The 27,357-nt window shown below is 46.3% G+C and overlaps 1 protein-coding gene across 2 annotated transcripts; it reads right to left on the bottom strand.

The window, feature by feature from the left end:
• Positions 1–1,416: 1,416 nt before the first annotated feature.
• Positions 1,417–27,054, bottom strand: CycK (cyclin K). Of its 2 annotated transcripts, XM_075698843.1 has the most exons (11): positions 26,893–27,054; positions 26,490–26,604; positions 23,518–23,559; positions 23,009–23,157; positions 20,122–20,203; positions 19,500–19,631; positions 15,793–15,898; positions 10,713–10,770; positions 8,483–8,655; positions 7,624–7,736; positions 1,417–3,251 (listed from the first exon to the last, which is right to left on the bottom strand). In XM_075698843.1, the coding sequence occupies exons 4-11, from the start codon at positions 23,143–23,145 to the stop codon at positions 2,553–2,555; spliced, it is 1,500 nt and encodes a 499-aa protein (XP_075554958.1). In that variant the 5' UTR covers positions 23,146–23,157; positions 23,518–23,559; positions 26,490–26,604; positions 26,893–27,054; the 3' UTR covers positions 1,417–2,552. The 2 variants fall into 2 exon arrangements, with proteins under 2 accessions (XP_075554958.1, XP_075554957.1); XM_075698842.1 differs by lacking the exon at positions 26,490–26,604.
• Between the last annotated feature and the right edge of the window lie 303 nt (positions 27,055–27,357).

Genomic DNA, 27,357 nt, shown 5'->3' with positions numbered 1-27,357 from the left:
GGGCAACTATTTGGCAGCACATGAACAGTCGACTTCAAATGAAATACCCCTGCACGCTTCCTCTCGAGAGATCCCTGCTTCCTGATGGAGAATCAAGGCCACATGCATGAACACATCGATGTACGATGCACTGCCTGCAACATTACCGATTATGGACTTTGACTTCAGTAAATGATCCACAGCACGGAAAATCCAATACCACAAGTGGCACATCGTGGTGAGAAAAACATGGGGGAAAAATAAAGGTGGGGCTTGTGACAGGTACAGGCGCCGACAAAAGTGGTATACTCCACGCAGCGGGAGCCGGAGCAGTGGCAGACTGCATTGTGACGCTATCTGCATTGACACAAGTTAAGCGACATGCCTGAAGATAATAAAGGGCACCCATTGGCTGTCTCGATCCCAGATGCTGCCTGTAGATGGCGTTGCGATGCAGTTTGCCATTGCTCCAGCTCCCACTGCGTGGAGTATACCACTTTTGTCGGCACCTGTACATGACACAGTCTCATCTCCAGTATTGGAGGAGGCGGGGAACGGTGATTTGCAGACACTAGTAGAGGCAATGGAGAGATTGGCAGTGAAGCTTGCCTCCTGGTGGTGCGGCAGCGTGGCACTTCGATTCTTCCCATCTCCTCTTGACAAGGCACTTCACAAGTTCGATGTCACTTCACAAGTTCCAGCGAGTAACCGAGATTTACTATGGGGCCTGGCAAGGAAGGCATCGAACTTGGCGTTACTTTAAACCTTACAATTACTCCCTCCTTTCGAACAATTTATGTAGCCTTCGCTGTGCTTTGCCGATTCTACTTGTCATTTTGTAATCGGCTTTCTCTGCGGTGGATCATTTTTCCTCACTTCTGTATTGAGGCATCGATTCAACTGAAATTCTTAAAGCGTTCTGTGCTCTGCCAGCCGCACATGACAACTTCCGGCATGATTCGGCATGAAGTTTTATGTATTTTTGTCAGATCTTGGTTCGTGAAATCCCAGCGTGATGCAAGTCCTTGCTTGAGGATTCAGGTCCAAAGTTATTGCTGAAGTTCACGCTCAGTGCTTCCAACATTGTCACTGTGCAACTCACAAATGTGTCCTCCTGACAGCTTACTTTTTTTGTGTGTGTTTGTGAAGGCTGCTCTGTGGCATAGATGTTTACATGTGGAGGCACTCCTGAAGTAGAAACTGCAGTAGTGGCTCAGTGGAACCACCATCAATGAGCCAACGCCTATAGCTGTCTGTGTCACCTGTTTACAGCTTGGAAGCTTTAAGAGCCCTTTCTCGAGTAGCCCTTGTTCCGGGGAAGAGTCGCTACAGGTGGTGCGAATGTCTGCTGTGGAAGCTGGAGGAGCACTTTGGCCAGCTCACTCGGTGTTTGGGTTCTGGCCCTCAGTCCCAGGTGATAGATAACACAAGAGATCATTGGGAATTCTGCTGCATTTATTCAGAGCTCAAACGAAATGACCTCTCCACATTGGAGAATGAAGCAAGTACTAACAAAGAAAAATTAACAGATTCATCAGCCGTCACTTCTAAAGCCAATGCCAATTCAAGCTCTATGTAAAAAAAATGCACAATAACTGAAAATACACTGTTCTTTCTGGCTGGGCTGCTGCTTTTCTCCCAGCACTGCTGTTACATAAAAAAAAGGGAAATTCAGTTTATATAACACATGCCGGTTGAAACATCAAATGGGTCACAGTGGAAGTATCTTGACACTTGCCACTCAGCATGACAACATACAAATGCACAGGTTTACAAATGTCCAGATTAACGTGCACCAGACCTAATGGTGCGGGCAACAACACTCACGCAGATTTGCGCAACACGGATGTGGCGTTTCGCGCATTTTGTACCACTTGCTGCGAAGGCTGTGATGATGTGATGACTGCATGCTTGATGCAATGCGACTCAAATGATGGTGAAGGTCTCTAAACTATACGTCTCGGGGACAGAGGTATACTGGGAGCCAGGCTTAACATTTGAAAATTGCTGGAGAAGCCAGAATGGGTCGCAACAGTGCTTTCTGCTAAAGATGTAAGTATGCACATTTCTAACCTTGTGTCTTGTCTGCACTGCTAAACTTTACTTTCTTGGAGACGTATGACAATGTCATCGATGTCTGACGAAGCAAACACGAGCGCATCGCGAACATATTTTATGTGTCCTGAGAGAGCGCACAACTCAGACATACTTGTACATGAACAACAAAATGAGAAACTACAGAAACACAAGATACTAAGCAGACACACTGCTTAGAAACTGGCACCAGTAAGAGCTTCACTGTGTCTATGTTGCTTCGGGACCAATTGTTCTACAGGACTTTGGATGTGGCATCTCTCCCTGTTACTGATCCTGCCTGTTACTTATTCGATTGTCTAATAGAATCTAGGCAAGTTAACAAAAGTCAATGGATGGCAACTCAATAGGGCAACGCCAACAAAATGGGGCACTGTTCCCGAGCATTGTGCACAAGCCAGCAAAGAAGTGTCTCCATCCAAAAATGGGTTGTTGGGTAGGGAGGGGACACTCAACACACATTTGGCACCAACAGAGGCTCAGTTGGTGATGCGCGTGATCCTAACCGATGGCACGCCTGTTGGGTTCTGCTGCCTCGGTGGAGGTGGGGCCAGGTACCCGCCGGGTGGGGGAGGGGGCGGGTACGACATCACAGGCCCCGCCCCCGTGTATGGAGGAAGCGAGGTCGGGGGTGGTGGAGGTGGCGGGCCCGCGTGATGGTGGTAAGGAGGCGGGGGCGGGGCACCTGCATACGATGGGGGCGGATGGGGTGGCGGCTGATCGGGTAATGGCCTGTGGTGGTAGTAAGGCGGCGGTGGTGGCTGACCCGTGGGGGGCGGTGGTGGCGGCACGTGAGTGGGCGGCGGATGGCTCGTTGGTGGCAGCGGCGGCGGTGGAGGCGGAATGCCGTAGCTGTGAGGCAGCGGGGCCGGCGGCGGGTAGCCTCCCCGGTAGGCTGCCTCGGGGGGTGGCACTTTGTCACCAATGGGGGGCGGCAGCTCGTGGTGCATGGGGGGCGGCTGCCCGACATCCACAGTCATGGGCTTGGTGGCGCTGCTGTCAATGGTGGGGATGGGCATTCCTGCCATGGGGGGTGCGGCGGGTGGCGGCGCGGACGACGTCGATGGCACTGCTAGTGTGACAGGCACCACCACCGCCAGGTCTGGCGGCGGCTGCTGAAGCTGTGGCGCCAGTTGCTGGGTAGGTGGCAGCACGATGGGAGACTTGGGCGGGGAAGACTGCACCGACAAGGAGGTGGGGAAACCGTGCATGTATTTTGCACCACTCAAGCGACTTAGGAAAGTGGCACACAAGCCTAAACACACTCGCACACAGTGACAACTTGCACAACTGCTATTGGGAGCCATCCAATTTGAGCACGGTAGCTTGTGATGTGAAGCGGAATGAAAGGAAGCACTAGCCTCCTATACACACCAGCTGCATTCTTCTGCACTGCTCCCACCTTTCACAAAACACTGCTCTCTTTTTGAGAAGTGACTCATCCAAATAAGTGTCCCCAGCGGCCACTAGGCAGTTTAGAAGCCATAAGAATATGTAAGCGACAAAGGATCGCCAAATGAACTGGACTTAATAAAAATAAAATGGCGCAACGTCGGCACATGCAGGGGTCTTGAGCAGCATGGCGAGTCAGCACCAGTGGCTGCTCGTGCAATGAATAAACGGAGCAACAAGCGCCATTCATAGCAATTTCAGACTGCATTCAGAAGAATTGACTCTGAGGACGTAAACAGTGCGAGGTATTGAAAAGTGGCACACAACGACAGACAACGCAAATTGGAAAATGCAAGCACTTCTTGAGCCCATCAGCAAAGAAGAGCAGAAGCCTGCGTTTCAGTGTGTTGACAGGACAAGGGCCGAGACAAGTATTTGTCGAGAAAAGGCACATTGTGTGGTTTTCATACAGATAACGAATCTTTTAAGTACGCCATGCTAGCATCAAGCCATTTAACTTCACAGTGCGATGGACAAGCCTAAAACAAAGGCATAATATTGTTACAGAGTTTTTGGACAGGGCTGTGCGCACAAGAGACAGAGAAGTGGTAGGCTGTCCACTGGAGCTGAGGCCTGTGTACCACTCTGCGTGCCTACCACTAACCTCTACTAAAGATCCGGTTTTGATGCACTACCGAACGGTGATACAGATGCTTTTCACTATGTTCACATCACGTCCTGTTATAGCTTTAACAGTAATTTTTATCATTTTGTCTGATAGGCGAGCCGGGTTGGCACGGGCACACGGGCAGCAATGCAGCTGAAACACGCATGCCTTGCGAGCCAGCACTTATGTGGAAGTTTACCGTGTGCTTTTGTGTCACGTTTGCACCAGTTACCATATTTTGAGAACATCGTACCGAACAAACTTCCTTTGAACCTCGTGAGGGCCAGGAGAGCTTAAAGAATGCAGTGAAAGGACAATCTTGCCTCCTGTCCCCCTCCACCCCTGCAAGTATCATTTTTGTTGAGAGCTTCACATCAACAGACAAACACATCGGGCATAAAATAATCGAAATAAGCCAAAAAAAGCGAGAAAGTCCCGACCTGCACTATAGCTTAAGACCGTTACCAAGTAAATAAAAAATTGACTCGCCATCCCGGCCCTGCGAAAGTGAATGTCCAGCGAAGCTGCTGAAAACCACCACTGCAACTGCTGAAGGGGGGTATGCAATGCTTTATGCATTGCTTTCGAGTAACGGTAGTACTAGGAGTAATGGTAATTTTGACAGCACGCCACCGCCCATAGTGGTGTTACAACCACATTGAAATTAGGCTGGTTCTTTTACATACAAAAGGCTAGGGACATCATACCCCATGTTGCCAGCTGCTGTGGCCGCGGCAGCTTGTACAACAGTAATCTTTACCGAGAAACATATGCGGGGAGTGCTACATGCTTCGCATTGTTATTAGGAGCACCTTAACATCAATCACGTAGTTCGGATGCTCATGTTGTGCTTGTTCTTTATTGAAATGCATGCTGTTCTGTGCGTTGTGTGCATGATTCCAAAGAATGTATGCACTGTTTGCTTCACTTTGCTGGCTGCTTGAAGCCTCTGCCTTACACGGGGCTACGAGCCACTGCTCCTGGTCTGCACTGCTCCAGGGATCGGCCCACATTTTTGTTAACGGACACGGACATGAAAAATACCGACCACCGAGAGGCTAACAGCTTCCACTGTAATAAATAATAAATAAAATAAAAGGCAGATATCGGTGCGCGAGTTGCTCGATCACCAAATCTGAGGGGCCGATGTGCGAAATGCTTAGAAGCGGGTCCGAGAAGTCCACGTGCGATGTTCTTGATCGCCAAGCCCAAGGTGCCGATAAGCGAAATGTCTAGCTGCGGTTCCAAAGAGTATGAGTGCGATGTGCATGGCCGCGTGTCCCGAGGATTGCATGCATAATGTGCTTGGTCACGATGTCCAAAGCACGGACGCTCGATACGTGTGTCCACATGTTAGAGGATTTCGCACGCGGTTGGTTGTGTAGCCCGTGTCGCCAATGCTCAGAATGCTTAACCGTGGGTTTGACACATCGGTAGCGGAGAGATCGGTCTTGGGTTTGCGATGTCTGCATCGCGCCCATTTCGACACTGAAGTCCCGGCGGTCGATACGTCGAGAGCTCGCGAGGTGTAAAGAGCAGACGACGCCCCTACGAAGAGAGTGCCAGACCAATGGTGAAATGCGCTGGTGCCATATGGCGGGCGTGACCAATGGGACACTCTGGAACGGCCTTCAATCATTTGCTTTTTGTGCGCCTGTTTCTGTGTGGAGGAGATAGCTGAAGCAGCAAATCTGAAGTTGAAGAAATGCACTTTCCGACGAGACCAAGATGGCTGTGCTTGGTTGCGCCATTCCCGAAGTATAGTGGCTTGAAAAACGCTGTTCTCTCGTGCTTTCCGCGAAAATTTTCGCCACCTTGGCCGATAAACAAATTCTTTAGAGCACTTCTACGTGGTTTTCAGTGAAGATATTTCATAACCGGATAAAAAAATAGTTATAGAAACTGAAAATGTGCGTTAAAAAAAATTGAATCATTGGCTATTTTTCACTGTGTAAATGTCGCGTCCCTTCCCTTAAAGCAAGATCTAACGCACTTTGTTACGTTAGCCTCGTGGTACGCTTGCAATTTCTTTTATGGCCGCACGACTGTACTTATTTACACAACAGTGTAAATTTGTCACCACTTTTCTTCGCGATGTCGTGTCCATACGGTCGTGTCCATTCAAGCGTCTGCCTGTTCGCCACAATCGCCACAGCGACACAACAGGCAGACGCTTGAATGTCGCATGCATGTGGTTGCCGCATTATGCAGTGAAGCTATTAAGAGTGGAAGGGGGCCACTGTCACAGAACATAGTAAGAGTCCGTTAATTATACACGCACGCATGTGTAGTTTCCCGTCACAGTACAAGCGCCAAGACGTCTAATAACTGTATGCCCAGCCATTCAGACGTGTTTCTGATGTTACCGTGGCAATTTGCCGCCTTCCTCATTGTTACATTTTCCCGGCCGTTGTAGCTTTTTTTGCCCTTGGAAAATGTATCAACTGGTTTCTGCTGTATATACAAATTATCTACAGCTACTTAGCTGTGCTTTTCAGAGCAGCATGCTGTGGTAGAAATGCTGCGCCTATGTTGCCCCTGTGAGGAAGCAGGGAGAGAACTAACACAGACAGGGGAAAGGGACTCGACCTTTGCGGGATGGGAACTAGTAGTAACGTATTTATTGTGCCATAAAACAAAAGCTCACCTGGGCTGCTCATTATTACATCCGAGTATTGCTAAAAGTGCTAATGCTGCAAGTGGCAGTATGACCGTAGTTGTTTGTGTCTAACTAAAATGTTTTCGTGTTTGCCCCCCTCTGTTCTTTTTTTTTTTTCGTGACGCCCGGTTATAGCAATTAACATTTACAACAATGAAATCCTCTTGGCACTTGAATATAGTGATAAGTCAAAGAGTTTGTGCTTTGTCCAGTCTCACACCACCTTTCTTCTTTGTCCGCTTGTGCTGCACATCTGAGCTTTCTCTAGCTTCATTGTGTTTCAATTCGCACGACTGTCACACGAAAAATTTAGCCTCTTGGTTCACCTCATTCTTGTTGCTCGATGCAACGTCCTACCAACGGGCCTAAAGAAACATGCTGGCCATCTGTCAAGCTAACGACATCGGCGTTCGACAGTGCTGCAATTAAATTCGCACAAAATTCCTATTGCCGTGTTCGTATCGCGCCAGAAAATTTTGGTACTCGGGCGTCGGGTTCTCCACGAGTCTGGACACCAGAGATGAAATTTTACTTTTATAAACGGACCAAGAAAACTTTAAAAAATTTTATTCTTAAGGTACACAACAACAGCAGCTGTCACAAAAGTGACAGCCTAGCATTAGCTGAGCAAAACTGCGACAACTGTGCCAATTTCCCAAGAAAATAGAAAAGAAAAAAAAGTGGGGGGGGGAAGGTGAAAAAAAGGAAATAAAAGATGTCTTGTAAGTTGCACTGACAATGTTTGGTTCCGTTTAGCCAAAGAGGGCACAGCTGGCCACCTTTAACTCACTCCGGTGCATGAAAGAGCATGGAGTGTATGAGATCCACTCACAGGCAGTGAGCGCTTGCCGGACTTTATGGGCAGCACGGGTGAGTCCGGCGGAGAGTCCTGTGGCGTGTTGGGGATGGGCGTCGAGTACAGGTCCAGTACCTGGTGGCAGATGTCTGCGAGCGTGAGGTGCAAAAGACAGGAGGGGGGGGAGGGAGGGCGAGTTATAAAATTTGAAAACTGGCGCCCACTTGTCAATGCTTGTGGCACAAACGGCAAGTGAAAGAAAGAAAACACGAACAGAAATGCACCCGAACATTATCATGGGACAGGCATATCCACCTGAATGTGCAGCACAAAGAAAGCCTTTTTAAGCGCCTTGTAATGAAAATGCGGCAAAAGAATGACTATCCAATGGGACAAATCGGCAGCACCTAAGAGAGGTCTCACTGGCCATCGTAGCCTGCAAACACGGCGCAAGAAACATAAAGCTGCTGTCAGTGGGCCACCGTCAAAACGAGTGAATGACTTGCACTAACCCGAGGATGCCTTCAGGCAAGCTACACTGATCGCTGCATACGCACCTCGGGAGCAGGCAGGCATTGTCATGCCTGCCTGCTCCAGCATAACGAATACCTTGGGCATCCCCGATGAAGATGTGCTTTAGGACGTCAAAAGCAACTAGCAGGTGTCGCAGGACAAGAATCCTGACAGTTCATTCGCGGTTTTTACCTCCAACGATGAGCGAGCTAATTGATGTTCTGTAGCTAACTGCATTGCAGAATTTCTTTTTTCTTTTCAAGTTTATGCAACTGAAGGTCAAGGGTTGATCTATATGCGATTCTGCAACAGCAGCAGCGGACTCGGCATCAGATCCCCCCCTCCCCCCCCCCCCCCAGCCCTAACCACTCAAGCAGCATACCTTCGAGCAGCTCGACGGTGATGTCCTCGACGTAAACCTCCCACCAGCGTTGGTGTCGCGAGGTGCGCCCTACCCAGTCGGTAACCTCGAACTTGGAGAGCTTGCCCGCCAGGTAGACGAGGGCAATTGCGACCACCTCGGGCTCCCACTGAAGGCACAGCGTCGTGCACAGACTGCACAACCAAGGCAACGCAGGGCTTGTCTCTGTGAGCTCCGATCAACATACTGGCAGCAGTACATTCACAACATAATCTGGCTCCGTCACTCAAACACTATGTCAATCACGAAGTGAGAGGTGTAAATAGGTCTCTCGCCTTTCCACGCAGTAGACTAACCGTCACCAGGGGGGGTATTCTCTAAGCGTCCACCTAGGGGTATTCTCTAAGCGTCCACCTAGTGGACTGTCCACTTTGGTCGCCGCTGATTGGATGTAGCTGTTGAGCGAGGAGGAGACGAGCGGCCCCAGCCAATCAGCAGCGGCCGAAATGGACAGTCCACTAGGCGGACGCTTACAGAATACCTCCCCCCAGGTGAAATGCAGCAAAAATTTAGTGCTCTCTTTTCTAGCATGCCCTGTCTTGTTCCAGCTGGCCCAAGATCTACATGATGAATTCACTCACTGAAGTTGGTTGTTCGGTATGCTTAACGATACACGAGGGAGTGTGTTATGCAATGCTCTCCTTTTTTGGCTGGAATTGCGTACTAGTCAAAAATGACTTGAAATCATCCGTAAAGCAATCGATGAACCATATGGACAGAAAGCACATCAAGCGTGCATTTGGAAGAGTCGGTTCATGGCTTCAGATTTTTATGGCAGCTTCAACAGAAGTACCTCAAATAGTTTTCTCATCTTCTGTTTCTCTTTCTCTATCACGTTGAGCGGCCAGTTGCACTGCATTTTTCGTTCCAATCCCGGTAACAGACTATATAAAGGAAGACGTGTTCGAGTCGCAACGAAAATGGCACACAATGACGAACATGGTTAGTGGGCCGATTACGGTGAGAACAGGGCATGTCAGAATGCTCAAGGCAGCAACAGAGAGCAAAAAGAATAAACCAGAAAAAAAAAATGTAGCCCCAGCTGCATTAGCCTATAATTCATACAAAAAAAACCATCACAGACAGGCACTTGCAAAATCTCTCTCTTTTTTAAACGACCTGCTTATCTTCTCCCTTAACCTCAGTCCGAATCGACCTCTTACGTTGCAATATTATTCCATATCAGCTGACAGAGATGCTGGGTTAAGAAGCTAGTACTGATTCACAGCGGGCCATTTTCAACAAGCAACAGAGCTGCTGAAAGTGGGGGAGGACTTTCCCGCAGCACTCCCAGATTTCTTCGCAAAGATTGCAGAGTGAGAAAAGACTATCCTCAATTTCAAAGCACTGGCCAAAATCCACAGAAGAACTCCATGTTTGCATATCCAAAATGCACCTGCTGGTGATGTCCCAGACATTAATGTGCTACAAAGGCTCCCTGACAGAAGCAAGCACTTCTTTACAACATATCCACATTGTTGCATGACTGTCTTATAAACAACACTGGAAAATTTCAGCAATTTGGAGGAGCTACCCAAATACTTGAGCGAGCACTTGGGTGTGCACTCACATTTTACAAATTTAAATCTGCCGGAGAAATGCTGCACACTGGATCTCAGTGGTACTTGCACAACATGATGCACCTTGAAGAAGCTAAAGGGGTCACAAGGAGACAAAGACGTCCATCAACGGTTGTCGAACAAGGAAAACCTCAGCCTGAAGGGCGACTTGTTTTCGTCAGGGCCTTGATGAAGACGATTCCCATTGTTCATACAATGGCTCCAGGCTGAGGCTTCCCTTGTTCCCACACTATTTCGTGACGCATTCTGGGTCCACCTGTAAAGTGTCAGAGTGGGATCTGCTGATTCTACTTGTTTAAAAGGACCAGCGGGAAAACAGGCTCCCCACGGTAAAAATGGCTTGATATTGGTTAATGTAATTCACCTTAAGCCTCCACCTGGTCGTGCATGCATTTGCGAATGCTCCTGGACACAATGTCAGCTCAACTTGGAAGCCCAGCACTACTACTACAACGCATTACAAACACCAGTGTTCGCAAACTGGAAAGTAGGTTGATGTGGCTTTCAATTGCAGGGTTATTGCAGCCTTCAATTATGCTGGACTACTTTACGTGCACAAAAACAAATTCCATCTCTACAAGAAAGAGAGCTGGACAGACGTAACACCCCACCTGTCATTGATGAATGTCCAGGCCATCTGCACCATCTTCTGAAGCTTTGACTTGTCACCTGCAGTATGAGCTGGTATCAGTGTTACACATTCAGGGGCTCTTTACTGAACAACCTCATTGACACCACTACCGCCTTCTCTCAAGAGAAAGCTTCAGCTCGGTGGCTCCTATCTAAATACATGGGAAAGGAGAAATTGTTTTTCTTGGCAACCACAGCACCAAATTTGATGAGATTTCTTGCATTAAAAAGAAACAGTTAGAATCTAGTGACTGTTAGTAGCAAATTGTTTATTTAGGCCATAAATTTTTAAAATAAAATTTGTTGAAAATCGCAAGTTTTCAGAAAATGAAACTATCAAGTTTACAACTCTAACTCGGCAATGAAAAGCGACATCACAATTCTCTAAATAGCATCTAATATGTAACACATATATAGCTGACAAAACTGTATTATACATGGCTCTCAAATAGACTCTTAATATGTGAATATGACTTTTGCAAAGGCCTTTTAAACAATGTAACAAGTTCACGTAAGATTTAAATTGATACATCAAATTTGTCCATTTTGGATGCTCCAACAGATGCAGCTTACACAACTACAATAGCTGTTCTTGGTGCGGAGCTACAGACTTGTAAACATTTTGCTTATATTCCTTTCAAGCCTAACAATTTTTGAAAAGTCCTTTCAATACACAGGCCATAAATAGAAATTCCACTTCCAACTGTCACTAGAATTTTACTTTCTCTGTCAAATGCAACTGATTTCATTAAAATCGGCCAAAGGGTTATCCCAGAAAAGCGTGACTGTGCTTTACATATATTTGAATAGGCCACATCATAGTTGGGCCCAAGGTAAAGCTTCCTCTTAAAAAAATACAGAATAAAAATTTGTCGACGCAATTTCAGCTTCCAATGATAGCTATTGGAATGAGAGTGACCAAAACAACCCTCTTTCACTGCAGAAATGAGCGAAAAGTAATTAGTTTAATGAATATTTCTCAAATCGCCGCACCTAGCGGCCTCCATTGAACGCTCCTGCAAAACCGGTTATCATGTCACACTTACCTGCCTCACTGCTTCCCGCCCACTGTGAGCGATCAACTGCACTGAGCACACGAAAGGGCGAGTGTGACGTTTGCTGCGACGCATTTGCTTTGTTGTTCGACCGTCCAATTCACAAGCAACAACGCGTCAGAGGTGCGTTTGAAAAGAGAAGGCGAAAAGAGGTTTGTGGTTTTGTTTCCCCTTTTTGCATGCGCATGATGAAAACTGCAGGCAGCGTTAGTCTCTTCTCGCATGCCTCTTGTGAATGCTTCTCCCATAGACTGCTGGCTTGTTCACGCTGGAGCTTTGCGCAGAGGTGCCATTTGGCAGTAATTTGTTGTTTATACGACGTTCTGAGCCAAATATTTAGCCAATTCTGCCCAAGTGAATTGAAATTCGCATCGTCTCCAGAGACGACAAACGAAAAAAAAAAAGGTATCGCCTATGTGGCACTGGTGGTGCCAAGGGAAGGAGCGCCCTGCTGCGATGAAACAACGGGGGAGCGGGCGTGTTAGCTAGCGCAGAAGGAATGCGCTGAGCTGAAGTACACATCACCTGCTCGCCACTTGTGGTCCTTGTAGCTGCCAGTTCTGCAGGCTGTGCATGAAAACTCTGTTCCTGTGCGTTTAGATTTAGACGCTGAAACAGCGCTCAGTGAATGATGGGACGTTCTCTGTTTACAAACAGAGGCACTGCCTAATATGCCAAAACGCGATTTCAGTCACTGCACGTGTCTGGCCTCAATCCTCACTCATTCTTCCATCGCATTTATTCGCAATAACAGAGCTACTTCCACGCGTCATGCACCTACTGCGCGAGAGTCGGCAGCCGACTGTTATGCTCACATTGCCGGCCGCAACTGTGCCGATGGCGTGAGTGTTGGGAAGTGCATATGCATCAATATCTACCAAAAATTTGTATGCTTTCTTTTTTTGTTGCACTCACAGAACGTATAGTGTGTATAGGCAACCTTCAATCAAATTTTACGCGCTAGCAGTGGTGCCACAACATACAAGGCAGGCTCCCTCAGCACCACGGAGGGGGACTGCTGTGATGGGCTGTCGTCATTGTCGCTAGATGATGCAGATGGATCGTATGCATATGCCTTCATTGCGTGCGGTCCTTCATCTAAGTCGGAGTTATAATCTCTGCTCAGGCCATCACTCTCACTAGAACGTAGCATTGTGCATGGTGCAATGTGGGGAAAACGAAACAGTGCGCAGCCGGTCAGTTAGCCCCGTAGATGTGACGTCAGATCCGTCGGCTATTTTCGGGAGCATCAAAAATAAAGCCATCCGCTCAAAAATAACCAGAATAATGACTATAGACAAGAGCAATCGTGTCTTAGGAATGCAATTGTGGTGCTTTCTCAATATTCTTGGATTTTTATTCTGTATCCTTTTAACAGCCAGTGTTTAACTAGTACTGCATCGAAGCTTGCAGGTCCAGTGCTTGAGAACGTACAGTCCCAAGCCAAAGTCTGGAGGCCACAGATGTTGTGGGAAAAAAAAAAAAGTTTCTTCCCAGCCTAGACGCCGGACTCGAATCTTGTTGATTTGAAAATAAAAGTTTACTCTCTCTCTCTCTCTCTCAGCCTAGGCATGGAGGCTGAATCAAGTGCAGCTGTACTACAAACTATGCGTATGTGTTTGACCAATGCTAGGCACTCCACAATCCCAGATTGCATGGCTGTGCCACAATAAATTTCAACTCTTCACTGATACCGTGGCCTATAGACTATTGCTTGTGATGCTAACTGACAAGTTCAACCGTTTTAGTATGAACTGTGGTCATGGTGCAAAAATCATGCCACAGGAGGAGATTACAGCCAACGTAAATAAGCAGTTGTAAACTTTTTCCCGAGTCCGGCCTTTGGTGGTGCAACCCTAGTAACTAGGAATATTGCCAACCAGCCCAATCCATCACGCTTTTAGAGTAAAAAGCATAATTTTTAGTATTTGTTTAGTTATAATAACCCCAATAATATATTACAGTCGAATCTTGATAAGTGGATCTCGAGGGGGCCCGAAAATTTGTTTGAATTATAAAGAAGTTCAAATTAAAAGAAGGACTTTTTATTTAAGTATTCGTGCACCACAGCATGATGCATGAACGGTACGAGTCATGAAATATTGCGGCGCGCAAGCAACACGGCGAGCAACTACCACGAAACTGCCCATTCCGGCCAATGCTCACTTCCCAATAACGGCAGAAAACGAAACTTCAAGGAGCAGACTAAGCTGGCACCGGGCCGGCGAGGCTAATGGTGCAGGCGCACGTGCGCGGAGACCGTCGAAGATGAGGGAGTTATGAGAGAATGGCGAGGAAGGGCGGGAGGGAAGTGGATTTGCTTTCCCGCCAGCTTGCTGGATGACGCTAATCACCTCAGCCACCGAAGCAGCAGAGTTGCCGAAGCAGAGTGGGCCTCTGCCGCTGCTTCCCTCTGCGTGCTCGCATGCTCTTTCCTTCGTCTGCTGACAGATCGGTGCTGTGTTTACCTTTTTCGTCCTGTATTCTTAACATGAGTCACGTCTGATCAAGACGATGAAGTCAGTGCCGCTGATCATATTCATGTTGATGTGCTCCTTTCCGTTGCAACGCTGCCGCGTTTAAGAGACAAGGAGAGTGAAGTACTGGGTATCACCTTTGCGTCCTAGTATACAGGGTCTGTTTTCTCGTATAGAATCGGATATAGTGCACTGTCTCCAACAACCTTTCCATCGCGACGTCTCGGTTTAGACGCATCACTGTAAACAAACCAGCGCGGACAAGACCAAGCAAGCCAACCAAAAAAGTGTGAGCAAGAGCTGACGCAAGCAGACGATAGTGCGAAACAAGTGGTCCGGCTGAACCAGACGCAAATACGTATAGAGCGGTCGGGCGCATGTCTCTTATTGGTCTCCTCTGCTCGTGGCTCGATTTTTCACCAGCCACGAAAAATCGGCTCAAGACCGATCCCACCCATGCCCACAGCGTGCATTTTGTCGCTAGTGTGGCTGGGGCATTACGGCGCAACGCAGAAACAGCAACCTTTCCATTTGAGAGAGGGCAAAATTTCCACTATGGTTTCTTCTTTTTTTTTTTTTCTCGCACACGGCGTTGAGGGGTTTCTTCTAAGCCTTTCCTCTATGGTGGAGTCAAAGCAATGCTGGTCGGAGGCGCTGCCACGTGATTTGGTGCGCTGCTGAGAGCATTGTCGGAGCAGAGTATGTTCGAATTAACCGTCGCAAATGCTTGCGCATTCGAATTACCAGGCGTTCTCGCCCACTTTGACGGGACCACGGCGTCAGTTCGAATAAACCAAAAGTTTGAATTAAGAGTGCTCAAACTGATGATATTCGAGTGTAGTAACTTCTTTTTTTCTGTTTATGCATCACTAAAGTGCCCTGAAAAGAAGATAAATATTAGCCATGTCGTGGTTAACTGTAGTTTGCTTATGTTTTTCTGTTGGCAACTGTGGGTGTCACGAACATTCCTAGGTTTTTTTTGTTAAGTGTGGCATGCATGTCACTGCTGCAACCCCCAGGATGTTGGAAAAAAGGCAGCGTCAAGTCCTGGCAGTCCTAGAGTACACTTACTGTACAGTAGGAAGGAACAGAAGTAGGAGGACACATTTTGTAGTGTGCTTTGACAGTGTTTCCCATATTGGTCAGCATAACACACTGGTGACTCCAAATACGAAAAAAAAAAAAACAAATATGGGTCCAAACTTGTCAATGGCAACGAAAAACTTACAATGTACTATATTTCCATCCTCCTATGGCAGGACTGGTGCATTTTTTCATTAAACTGAGAATACTTTCAACAATAAAACATTTTTGATCATTGACCATAGTAACAGTGCAACTAGAACTTTGTTTTTATAGAGTAGAACTTAGAACTTTGTTTATAAGCACACGAATAGCCTGTCCATAAAGAATTAAAAACCAGTCAACAAGTTGATGATATTTCAGCCACCTTAAGAAATCCAGTCACAAATTTCTTCCCGACTCATCAGAACAGAATCAATACGCACAGGGTGTCAAGTGAGACCTACCTTTGAGACACTTGGCGTACTTGAGAAGAAACCCGTAGGGATGACTGACCTGGAGGTCAAACTTTATTGTCTGCAGCAAAATTCGCTCCATGGTCATGACTTCTTCCTGCAGTCACACATAGCGAGAGCGTAAATTTGTAAATGCTTGAAAAAAAAAAACTGCACTTGCCTGCAAGCTGCAGCCATTCACCCTTTATTGACGAGTGTGGCCAACAGGCAACCTAGCAGAATGCAATTTCTTTATTGCAGCACTTCGGTATTGAGTACAAAGTATCCGGCTATCGTATTTACTCAAATCTAACACGCACCATTTTTCCGATAAAGTGGGTCCCAAAAATTGCATGTGCATTAGAATCAAGTATGACCCAAAATCCATGTTACCATTTCACCATCAGCATTCGAAAAATATTTTGGCCATTTTCGAAATTCGAAAATGGCCGCCTCATACGCGCTTCTAGCCTAGCTGTAGTAGCTTCCTCCATGTGTATACCTCCATTTTGTACGTGTAACCAGGCGCTGGTGTAACCTAGTCTACCACCTGTCTTCCCATTTTCTGTGTTTACTCAATCAGCATGGAAGTGCTGACTGCGAAGACACCCCAAGTCCACCATGATGGCGCATTTAAAAGGAAAGTTATCATGTGCGCAGAGATGAACTGAAATCGGGCCGCATCACGGGCATTCGGAGTTCCTGAAACTTGCATGCGGGACTGGCGCAAACAGAAGGAGAATATTTTCGCCAGCAAAACAACAAGGAAGGGTTTCAGTGGACCGAAGCAGGGCCGCTTTGCCGAAATAGAAGAGCTGCTCGCAGAATACGTGCAAGAGCAGCGAGTGGCACAGCGGCCTGTGACGACCAATCTGCTCAAAGTACAGCTGATGCAGTTAGCCCTAAAGAAAGGGCTAATGCGGAGCGACTTCAAAGCGAGCAGGTGCTGGCTATCAAATTTTATGAAAAGAAAAGGCTTTTCTCTTCAAAGGCAGACAAGGATATGCCGAAAATTACCCGAAGAATGTGAAGAGAAATTGCCCAGCTTTCAGCGGTACGTTTTGAAGTTCCACCATAGAAACGACTACCGCTTCGGACAGATTGGAAATGCCGATCAGACGCCGCTCTACTTTGACATGCCTGCCATCACAACCGTCGAAAAGAAAGGGGGTGAAGCAAGTGCGCGTTTTGTCTTCCGGCCACGAAAAAACTAGAGTCACCGCAATGCTTTGTTGCATTGTAGATGGGCCCAAGCTGCCCCAGTATCTTATCTTCAGACGGAAGACGCTCCCGAAAGGAATCATGTTTCCAAGTGGCATGATTGTGCGCACAAATGAAAAAGGTTGGATGACCACGGATTTGGTCGATGACTGGATTGATAACGTTTGGCGGAAAAGAGCGGCAGTTTGGGTCTGCGTGGGGTGCTTGTGCTCGAAGCGTTCAGGTGCCACCTTGACCAGTGCATCAAGGACAAGCTGGCTGCACGCAACACCGACCTTGTAGTGATACTCGGCGGCATGACATCGCAGCTCCAGCTGCTCTGTTTGTTTGAACAAGCCAGTGAAAGACAGAATTTGGGCGCTCTACATGGAATGGCTTGTCAGTGGCTGCCATGAATTCAAGCCCGCCAATAAAATGAAGCATACCTCGCTGCAGGACTTTGGTGGATGGGTGAAAAATGCATGGTGCACAATCCCATCTGCCATGGTTAACAAGGCCTTTAGTGTGCTGGGAATAAATCTGCTTTTTCCAAACGAGAGAAAATATTATTTCTACATGAAAGCACAAGGTGCGCTGTATTGTACTCTTTCTTTTTGGTCACGGAAAACAGGTGCACGTTACAATCGAGGGCGCATTAGAATTGAGTAGATACTGTGTCTTCGGCCAACACTGAATGACAGGCAGCAAGCATCATTTGTTGATCTACCACAAGAACACGGGACAAGGAAGAAGAAGCATGGCGTGCGACTCATCTTCTCTTGAAAGCATGGTCAGAGGAGACTGACTGATGCAAGATTTTCAGCTGCAGTGCTTTCGCATGCGTGTTGTAAAGCAAATGAAATATACACCTATGGTTCATATATGACGAGAGCTTTCTGTGCAAATTACAAATGATGCCATAGGTGGCTTGGGGTGAAGCCTACTTCCAGTTTCCTGCCTGGTGTATCCCCCCTATTGCTGAAATAAAGTTTATGCAAAGTACTCTTTTCTTTCTTTTTTTCTGATTATGCTTATTCTCAATATGTTTTTCACATTTAAATAGAAAATAACATCTTTCACCTGGTATTTATAGGTGCTGTCATTAAATGGTTAAGTAGCCATAGTGAAGTGCCAACTTGTGCTATTGGGTACTTGTAGCAAAATGGAATAACACTGCTTGGGGACAGGACAAACGGAAGGAAACAAATGAAGCACTGCTTTCTGTTTGCACTGTCCCGTGCACTGCCACCCTAACTGGGTAGCTCACACATGGCAGCGTACAAGTACATGAATTCATGTGTACCATTATCTGCTCAGAGAAAGCGCCTTAAATTACATTGAGAACAGCAGTCCAGATGTAATGTGAAACACTTTGCCTCTTACTTTGTGCTTCTGAATTGCGTGAGCTCACCTACAAGGCCACTGAGCTTTGCGACCAGCCTCTCCCCGTTGGAAGAACATGCACGTGCGGCAGAGGGCGAGAGTCAGCAAAGAAGTGAGAGTACAATAAAGGGGTGGTTGAATGATGACATTTATAGGGATTAATATCCCAAGCCAACACAGGGGGGCTATGAAAGACACCATAATGAAGGGCTTCGAGTAAATTGTGACTACCTGCGGTTCTTAAACATGCATTGAAAGCATGGTGCGTGAGCATGTTTGCATTCTGCCACACCGGAAGGTGACTCCCACAGGCAGAGATTGAACCCGCAACCTCGTGTTCAGCCACAAAACACTGTACTTACTGAGCAACCCCAGAGGTAACATAGAGGAGAACTGTGCACTAAGCCGAATGTCCGTTTTTCAGGAAGTCTTAATATCTGGGGGCTGCCTGATATGCTACTGCAACGTTCATGAATGTGGTCTCACTCGCGTAGGATGCAGCTGCCTTGGCATCCATGCAACCCCTCATGGCAGCGTGTCATGGTTCTGCTGGGACATTTTGGCAGACCGCATCAAGACCCATCCGTCCACACCGAACCCAGCACACATTTCCAATCTCTGAGGCTGTGGCACGGGCGACTTATCTTCATTGTCTGCCATGCAGTTGTGCACACTATGAAATGGACCCGATTCTAGGAGTTTCACTGCGCCGGTAGCAGCATGCCAGTAGTAGCAGTACTCCTTAGTGGGCTGAAAGGCAACTATGGCATGAAGCGTGTTGTGTGTGTTCCATGAAAACGCCCGTTTAGTCACTGAAGTCAAAAGGTGAAAAACAGTAAGATTCTACAATAGCAGTGGTGTTGAGGAGAGGCACGCCTCAACTGCCCCCTAAAATTCACTGTAAAAATCCACAGTGGCATTCCCTTCAGTATTCCCTTCAATATTGCCTTGAACCCAAGCACAGCGAGAAAGTGGCAAGGACTACTGTCACCATGGCACTGGCAAGAGGGGTGTCCAAGCGTGCTGAACATGATGAAATCAGTCCACGGCAGGCAACAGAATTTGATCACGTTTCCATGACATTTCAGAAGCGGAGCAAAAACACTGGATGAGTAATCCGGCAATGTTGCACTGACCTTAGGGTCTTCTCCAAAGGACAGATACTGCTTGTCGGTAAGGAAAGAGCGCGCTGTCTTGATGATGTCCTTGCACTTCTTGGGTGTCTCCTCCACTTTGCCCGCCAGGAAGAGGCAGCAGCAGGCCGTTATCTGCAACGAGCATGACGGCAAAATGATGATTCTAATCCAGGAGGCATTATTCCCGACAGCTGGGCGAGTTTGGTTAGCAGCACCGTGAAACAGGCTAACAGTGCTGGGAAAGACGAAGCACAAAACACAAAGAGCAGTGAACCAGGATTGGTCCACGACTTCTCTAACTGATGACAACAGATCTATTGAAAAAAACCTTGGCTCATCAGCAAACAAGCTTCGCTCCGCAGGTTAACATAGCCTCAATGTTGTCAAATATGGTGCACTGCAGCATTATTGCATTTTCTCCACAAATATAGGCTTATTTTGCATAAATTTTGCAGGCTCTTGCATTACACAGAAACAACAAAAACAGCAGCAGCAACGACAAATACATTATTTCAGAGGTACTTCTGTGCAGTTACTCAAGCTAAACTAAGCCTGGCACAATAGGAAAGCCACTGTCCTTCATGAAGCAGTAGACTATGATGAAACAAATGAAAGAACTCACAAATCTGGGGAATGTCTTGAAGGAGTGGAACATGTAGAAGCGGTGGAAGTACACCACGCCTGTCGCCATGGTGTCATAGCGTCTGGGGAGGGACGTCACAGTCAAGGTGCAACAAGCATGTGTAATATTGCATGGCTTGCACGATGTGCTCATCCAAAAGCTGGACCGAGCCACAGCTCTTCACTTTTAATCATTCTCTCTCTCCCTCTCTCTCTATTTTTTTTTAATTGGGGGATTTGCCAATAATTTCTGCGCTGACTAAATTGCTGCTATTGAACACCAACAGACACCAGAGCTACATTTTGCCCGTGGAAAAATTTTTGAGATCTTTACTACCGCCACCAGTTGGGAATGAGTTGCACAAGCTTTCGAGAGTTAAAAGCCACCCTTAGCTCTCGCTTATTGGCCAAGTGACCTACTCCGATTAAGGCCCCTCAATAAAACTAAAGGTAGCGTCAAACTTTTATCTTGCCGCCGCAGTTGCGGCGATGAACATGAGAGGAGGCAGGAGAGAAGGTCTGCATCTCCCAATTGGTCGAGTGCCATCAGGTGGTATTTTTCGTGCCCTTTTTTCTATGTTTTTCTTCTTTCCTGCACATTGGCACACTCGCCACCTTGGCAGGTGGCCGTCGAGTTGCCGTAGTAAGGCATTCGCAAGGATTTTCACGTTTTGGCTATTTCGTGGCTACTCGCGCCATTGAAGAATGACGTTTTTGTTCTGTTTTATGTTAGAGATTGATTTTAAGGGTACGGAAGGTGCAAAGATGCACGAACGAAATTTTTTTTCTTTCTTGATGGGGTATGGAGCTCAGGCATGGGTAATCTTATGCATGGGTGCTATTCTTAATGTTTGTGCAGTTTATTTATTTAATTTTTTTGGATACGCTATCGTTAACAAGTGTATGACGCTATGGAGAGGGTAGGGTTCGTGCTGTCATATATCGTGCTGAAAGCTCAACATGTGTTATTGTTGTACTAATTAGAGTGCACGGCTTTGTCACTTCATGCTTTTGTTAGGCGCTGCAACGACATTTTGTGAGGACAAGCTGTTCATTACCATGTGTAAATTATTTTGACTAATGTGAGTAGGCTTTCTCCCCTTCGCCATCACGATACAATTAAGTGGTGAACAAGTTTGTTGGCCCATAATGGTTTGGAAATTGTGCAAGGGGAAGGGGGAAGGTGCTCATTGATGAAAACTATTTCAATGTGTAACTTTCGTCCTTGCATAACCTTTGTTTACAAATGACACACAGGTTCCACTGAGATTGCGCCTGAGAGCCAGCGGCATCAGTTTTTCATAAACGTGTAGGACCAGTTTTACTGCATGCAGAGATGCCAGCGTCGTGACGAAATGACAAGAATAGTTATTGCATTATTCAGATGAATACATCATTCGCCTTATGTCTGATCATCGTGGTACTAAGGTACGATGATTAAATTAAGCAGCTGCACAAGCTCGACACACAGCAATCGATCGGGTACACACAAGTACACAAGTATGCATTTCGAGTAGCGCACACACATGCGAGTTGTTGAATCGGCAGCTACATAGTGCTGCACACACGCAAACGCATCACCTTTTGTGTGTACCGGCGAAACCTCGACTTCATCGCAGCCCTTTCATGCAGGGCAAGTGTCTTTAGAGAGCCAAATAAAGAATCTTATCAATGTAATAGAAGTAAATCGCAAAGCAGCTTGATCTGTACAAGTCGTGACAGTGTTTTTGCCTGCAGGTACACTGCTTGTGGACAACAACGCTCAAATAAAGCTCTGGCAAGTATTTGAACACATTACAGTGCTGGCACGAGAAAGAGCTCCGATTTTCATGCTAGAATATGACACTAAAAGAAATTTGTCCACAAAACTAGCCTCAAAAGGCTTCTAACTGGAAGTAGGCAGCCAACCTGAAACGGCAAAACAAGTACGAAGTTACTGTGCCAAAAAAGAACAAAAATCATCTGCTTCTGCCAGTTCCATAATGTTCCATCATCACTCCTAGCACAGCACACATAAACAAGCCTCAATTACAATAAAAATCCATGTTCAAGCACCGAACAACAATTTTTAATGTCTCACTTCACATAACTCTATGGGCAATGCCGGCATGCCCCAGAGCGTAGAACCAAACTGCGAGGGCGAGCGATGAGGGAAAGTGCGAATGGCGAGGAGACCAGGAGAAGGAGAGGCTGGGTGAGGAGGAATGTTGCTACTAAATTTATTCAGGGGGCTCGACTCCGACAGGACCCCTTTGATGTGGCGTCAGAGATTTTGCATACCCGTTACATCTACAACATTCATCCATTCCCTTGTAAGAAAAATGGTGACCACAGCATCAGCAGTTACTACAGGTGCCCTCAGTAGGCAAAAAGCACAGCCTTTGAGATTGGTTCCTATTGTTCTGAGGGAGCCATAACTGTGCAGTGCAATCTGGACACCAGTTATGCTTAAAAAATTGTTGAAATTAAATTATGGGATTTTACGTGCCAAAACCACTTTCTGATTATGAGGCATGCCGTAGTGGGGGACTCCAGGAATTTGGACCACCTTGGGTTCTTTAACGTGCATTTAAACCTAAGTACATGGGTGCTTTCGCATCTTGCCCCTAATGAAATGCGGGTGGCGTGGCCAGGATTCAATCCCGCAACCTCGCACCTATGCTGAAGAGCAGTACCAGATTTGTACGCTAAAGCGGGGTGCTGCCATCTCTCAAGCTGAGTTTTCTCCTTTTGGTTCTTTACTGCGCTTCACCTATGCTGAAGTGCAGTAAAGACGTAAAAGGAGAAAGGAGAAAACTGAGCTAAAGAGATGGCAGCACCCCGCTTCAATGCACAAATCTGGGTCTCATCTGTACATGACTACTGCCTGCTGCAAATGGGAAGGATACAGTCCCATCTTGGTGCCGACGTTGATGATGAATCTCGCACCCTCCCGCCGGTATCTCTGCTCCTTCTCCACAGAGATACCATCGAGGTAGGAGGGTGTCTTCCGGAGAGCCTTCTTGCTGTAGTACCAGTTTGGCATCTTCTGCTGGGCCTGGAAGCAGAGCACGCACAGCGCAGCAAGTTTTCAAATGTTCTGCAACTCACACATAAGCAGCTTCAAGCAGGAGGAACAGATATATCCCAGCCAGCAAACAGAAAACAAGCCCAAACAAATAGTTTGACTTGCCCAAAATTAGCCGGAAACAATGCAAGCATTTTGTCTAGAGAATCTACTTAGAAATCCAGCAGAAACAGGCATTGTAAGCAGAGGCAAGTCAGCCGGTTGCTTACTGTAACATTTACCTTGAACTTAGAAGACTTCTTAAACATAGAGTGTTAGGTCCAAATGAGGCACACACACCCCTTTTTTGAACTGCACACACCTTCAGAGACTGCAAAAGGAGTTACACACCTTTTCGGCGTCGGTCACATATGGAGAAGACTTTCTTTTCCCCTGCGCGTAAACACATTGTTAGCCGCAAAAGAGCAGACAAACCAGCCTGGCATGCAAAAGAAAAAGGCTTTACAAGTTGACAATGGCTGAAAATGAAGGCAACATGGCATACACTGTGGTGCTTGCCAAACTCTGCTGACATATCTCTAAAACAGCCAGTCTCCTTGGAAAGATATAATGACTGGAGACAGTTGATGATGCTACAGTCAACAAAAGAATGTCATGTGTGTCACGGAAGCTAACCAATACAAGGTTTGATTACCTACATAGAAAATGTAAAGACAAGCAGAAAAGTTGATCTCATCAGAAGAGAGAGTTGGGCTAGTTTCTATTGGCAGTAACATGGAAGGCCGGTCACAAAAACAAGCCAAGACGCATACAAAGCGCTTCACTCACAACTAAGGTTTACTGGAAGAAAACTTGCCGAGAATTTTTTCATGTGCATACATGAAAGTCCTTTTCCACCAATAAACTTTGCAAGCACAGCGCTTTACCTGTCATAGCTCATTCTTCTACCATATCTTTCACGCTATAGTATATTACCATGTTCAGAAAAGCTGATGTCTGCACATGAGCTGAATAACAATTATAATTCTGTTGCACCTAAATCAACCTGGCAATAAATTTCCTTTTAACAAGCTATGAGGGTCAGCTGAAGAGTAACTCACAGTCATAATAAATTTTTGAGCAAACAGGGTGGCACAAAAAAGGAGACCGGACAAGGCGCTACTCTCAAGTGAGATCTTGATTCAACACACCCTAGAACAAACACCCTATTGACCTTACTAAAGGGTTAACTGTTATGCCCAAACACAGTTCCACATTAAGGAAAATTGGAGCTTCCAACTTTTTTCGTGGCCACTGAGAGTAGATCTGTACGAAAGAAACAATAAAATGTTATTTGATTTAAAGCTTCATTATTATAGTAGTGAATGAATTAGCCATTGGTTTACTGAACTACCCACAGCTGAAACTTCGACTTCCAGCATATCAAAAACACAGCTAGGAGCTTTGCGTTAAGTCTATAGTGCTAAAAGTAAGCATTTAGAGGCAATTAAGCATAGTATGTATATGTTGGGTGTTACAAGGTTAAAGAACAGCCAACATAGTGTGCCTCCAATCAACATGTTTCTGAGGTGCTGAATTAAAGAAAGAATGCATCCTAACACGCCCGAATGAGTTTAATGCAAGTAATAAAAGGATGTAAATCAAAAAAAGAATGTGATGCTGCCTTAGGACATTTGGCAGGAGACACAATGTTAAGAAAAGCAAAAAAAGGTAGAAACATTACGTACATTCACAGTGTACGCTATTAGCCAGTGGTTAACAGAACAGTTTTGTCTAAATCTGGTCACACTGCAAAGAAATCTTGTACTTAGAAATCATGTCAGCGTCGCTCAGAGTGATTAGCAAGGATTACCACGGAGACTGTTGACACATTGCCTGCTGGTTATAAGCACCATGTTCGAAGTGTGACAGCACCTCATGGGGATAACTTAAGGGCATGCGATTCACCACTAATGATAGGCTGATGAGCACAGCGAGCTCACTGATCACGGAGGAACTCTTTAGGTTGAGACAGCTAGTTCATTGTTGGCAACAAATGTCTCGCAACAGTGACCGTTTAAAAAAATAAGTGAGCACTCCTCTATCTATGTGTACTCCCATAATGCTTCAGTTACACTTGAGCATTACTGCTCTGTAAGTTACGGCTTAATGTGCTTTGCTTTACAGCCGGCCTTCATAATTTAGGTGCAAAAGCACGCAATAAATTTATTACATGCGGGGTTTCGCTAGCAACACGATTACCTATCAAATAATTTAATCTCTAGAGATTTCAGTAAGTCCATTCACTTTGCCTGCCCTGTTTTAATGATGCAGTCACTGCATTTTTCCCCCATCACTGCAGTGGGTAACACTAGCACAGCACAGACGTTACACGGGATAATGTAGCGATTCCATTTCAATTTTTTTTCTCAGTGATTTGAGCTGCGCTCTGCCTACGTCGCCACCAAGACATTGTTGAGCAGTGGATGCAATATGTTCGCGCGAAAAGGGTCATTGCATTGCGTCGGCCCTTGAGTACACATTCCACTGCAACTGAGCGAGAGGCAGTGCAAGCTTCCCACAAGCAGTTCTGAAGGTGTATATATGCACAGTGCCATCACGGAACAGGCGCGCATTAGTTCACGTGAGGCAGGAGGAATTGAATAGCATTACTCCTTCATAACAAAGGTGCAGTAAACACGTAATCGCGCTTCTGTACAATGTCCAAGCAAGGCACTCAGGTTCGCAGTGTCACGCGACAACAGTAAGCAACTATCAAGCAGTGGTGCATGAGCCAATGCAGTGCTCCTTCTGTTTCAGAAAACTATCCCCATGATCAGCATGTAGGCGGCAGAAAAACAAAAAACAAAAAAAAACACAACTGCGCTACAGAGCAGTTTTCAGGCAATTCACACAAAGTGATCGGGACACTGCGCGGCCAAACACAATATATCACACAAAAACACACACAAAGGTCAGTGCAGGTGAACAGTGACGTCACAGAGACGCTATCGGAAGCTGGTGGTGAAGCATCGTTGGGTGATGGCATGGTAAGAACAGGCAGAACGCACGATCACACACGACAGGTAGCGACGATTCAGCGAACAAGTCATTTGTGTGGGCGTAGGAACCGTGACCAACGCCATGCAGGCCGTTTTCGTTCCTTTAACGCAAGTCGAGCTTAATTTCTTGTGTTACAACTATACGCGGGACTGCTGACCTGTGGTCTGCTCACTTATTCCAGACGAGGACAGTTCACATCGAGTCACGCGACTGGTCGTGGGAAACACTTAAACTAAGCGCCAATTGGCAACAAGATTCCTACGCCCGACGTTGACGCACGGCAGAGAAGTAGATGCGACAGAAGCGGCGTTTCCACGTACCTTCGAATTGGAATTTACGGTAATGCAAACGAGAAGTGGAGCAGAAGGCAGTACTTTTGTTTGCCGATATGTTTTAAGCGTAAGCACTAGCTCCACCCATCAGAGTTCATGCGTTCTGGAAGAGTGAAGACGAAATTGCAGACGGTTAGTAAGTGCGACTTCAAAGAATATAATGCGAGACTGCGACACTTTTCAACGTCGCAACAAGCGACGCTCAGTCCCAACGTTCGACTCGTAGTAACTACAAAAAGAACGCCACACAGCATATTGCCCTCAGAGCAAACATCGTTAGACATTGAGTACCCATTTAGCTGTATGAAATGTGGCAGCGCAAGGTAGCTGAGCACGCATCTCCACGAGCGAAATAAATCGATGTATGGATTGTGAGGCATTGTTCACTTACCCTGCTCGACTTTGAGCTATTCATTCTCGTCTCTATGTGCTAACAATTAAAATAAATACTCGCCACAGAAACCAAATCAGAAATGAAACTGCGCAGTTGCAAACTTCACGCCGACTACACAGCAGCCATCTTTTTCTTTCTGCTATTAGAAGTGGAGAAATGACATTGCTTTGTAGGTTCACTTCGTCTTCATAGAGTAAACACCTCAACTGGCGGCAAAACCAAAGTTTACCTTAAAATATATTACTAGTTACTTAATTATTAGCAAGTAATATCCGTTGTGTTTTATTTGACGTGTGTGCATTGTTCTGAACGTTCTGCGCGTGCACGCATAACTTTATTCGCACTCCCAACCATGGCCAACGTCGCTCTAGGCCATGCATGTATGATATATCTATGTCTTCTTGCTTCTTGAAAACTATCACGTGACATACAGTATCGCGCTCCTTTTATGAAGTGCGAAAG

Source organism: Dermacentor variabilis, chromosome 7 (assembly GCF_050947875.1).
Source record: "Dermacentor variabilis isolate Ectoservices chromosome 7, ASM5094787v1, whole genome shotgun sequence".
In the NCBI taxonomy this organism is placed as follows: Eukaryota; Metazoa; Arthropoda; class Arachnida; order Ixodida; family Ixodidae; genus Dermacentor; species Dermacentor variabilis.
The sequence above is the reverse complement of the archived record's forward strand: the minus strand, read 5'-3'. Positions and strand labels throughout refer to the sequence as shown.

Excerpts from the sequence above, each read along its gene's own strand:
- CycK (XM_075698842.1), bottom strand. The coding sequence starts at position 26,916 with ATGAATAGCTCAAAGTCGAGCAGG. Across the intron at positions 15,899-19,499 it reads CCTTTGGAGAAGACCCTAAG|GAAGAAGTCATGACCATGGA; the intron begins GTCAGTGCAACA and ends GTGTGACTGCAG. Across the intron at positions 7,737-8,482 it reads CACCGTCGAGCTGCTCGAAG|ACATCTGCCACCAGGTACTG; the intron begins GTATGCTGCTTG and ends TCACGCTCGCAG.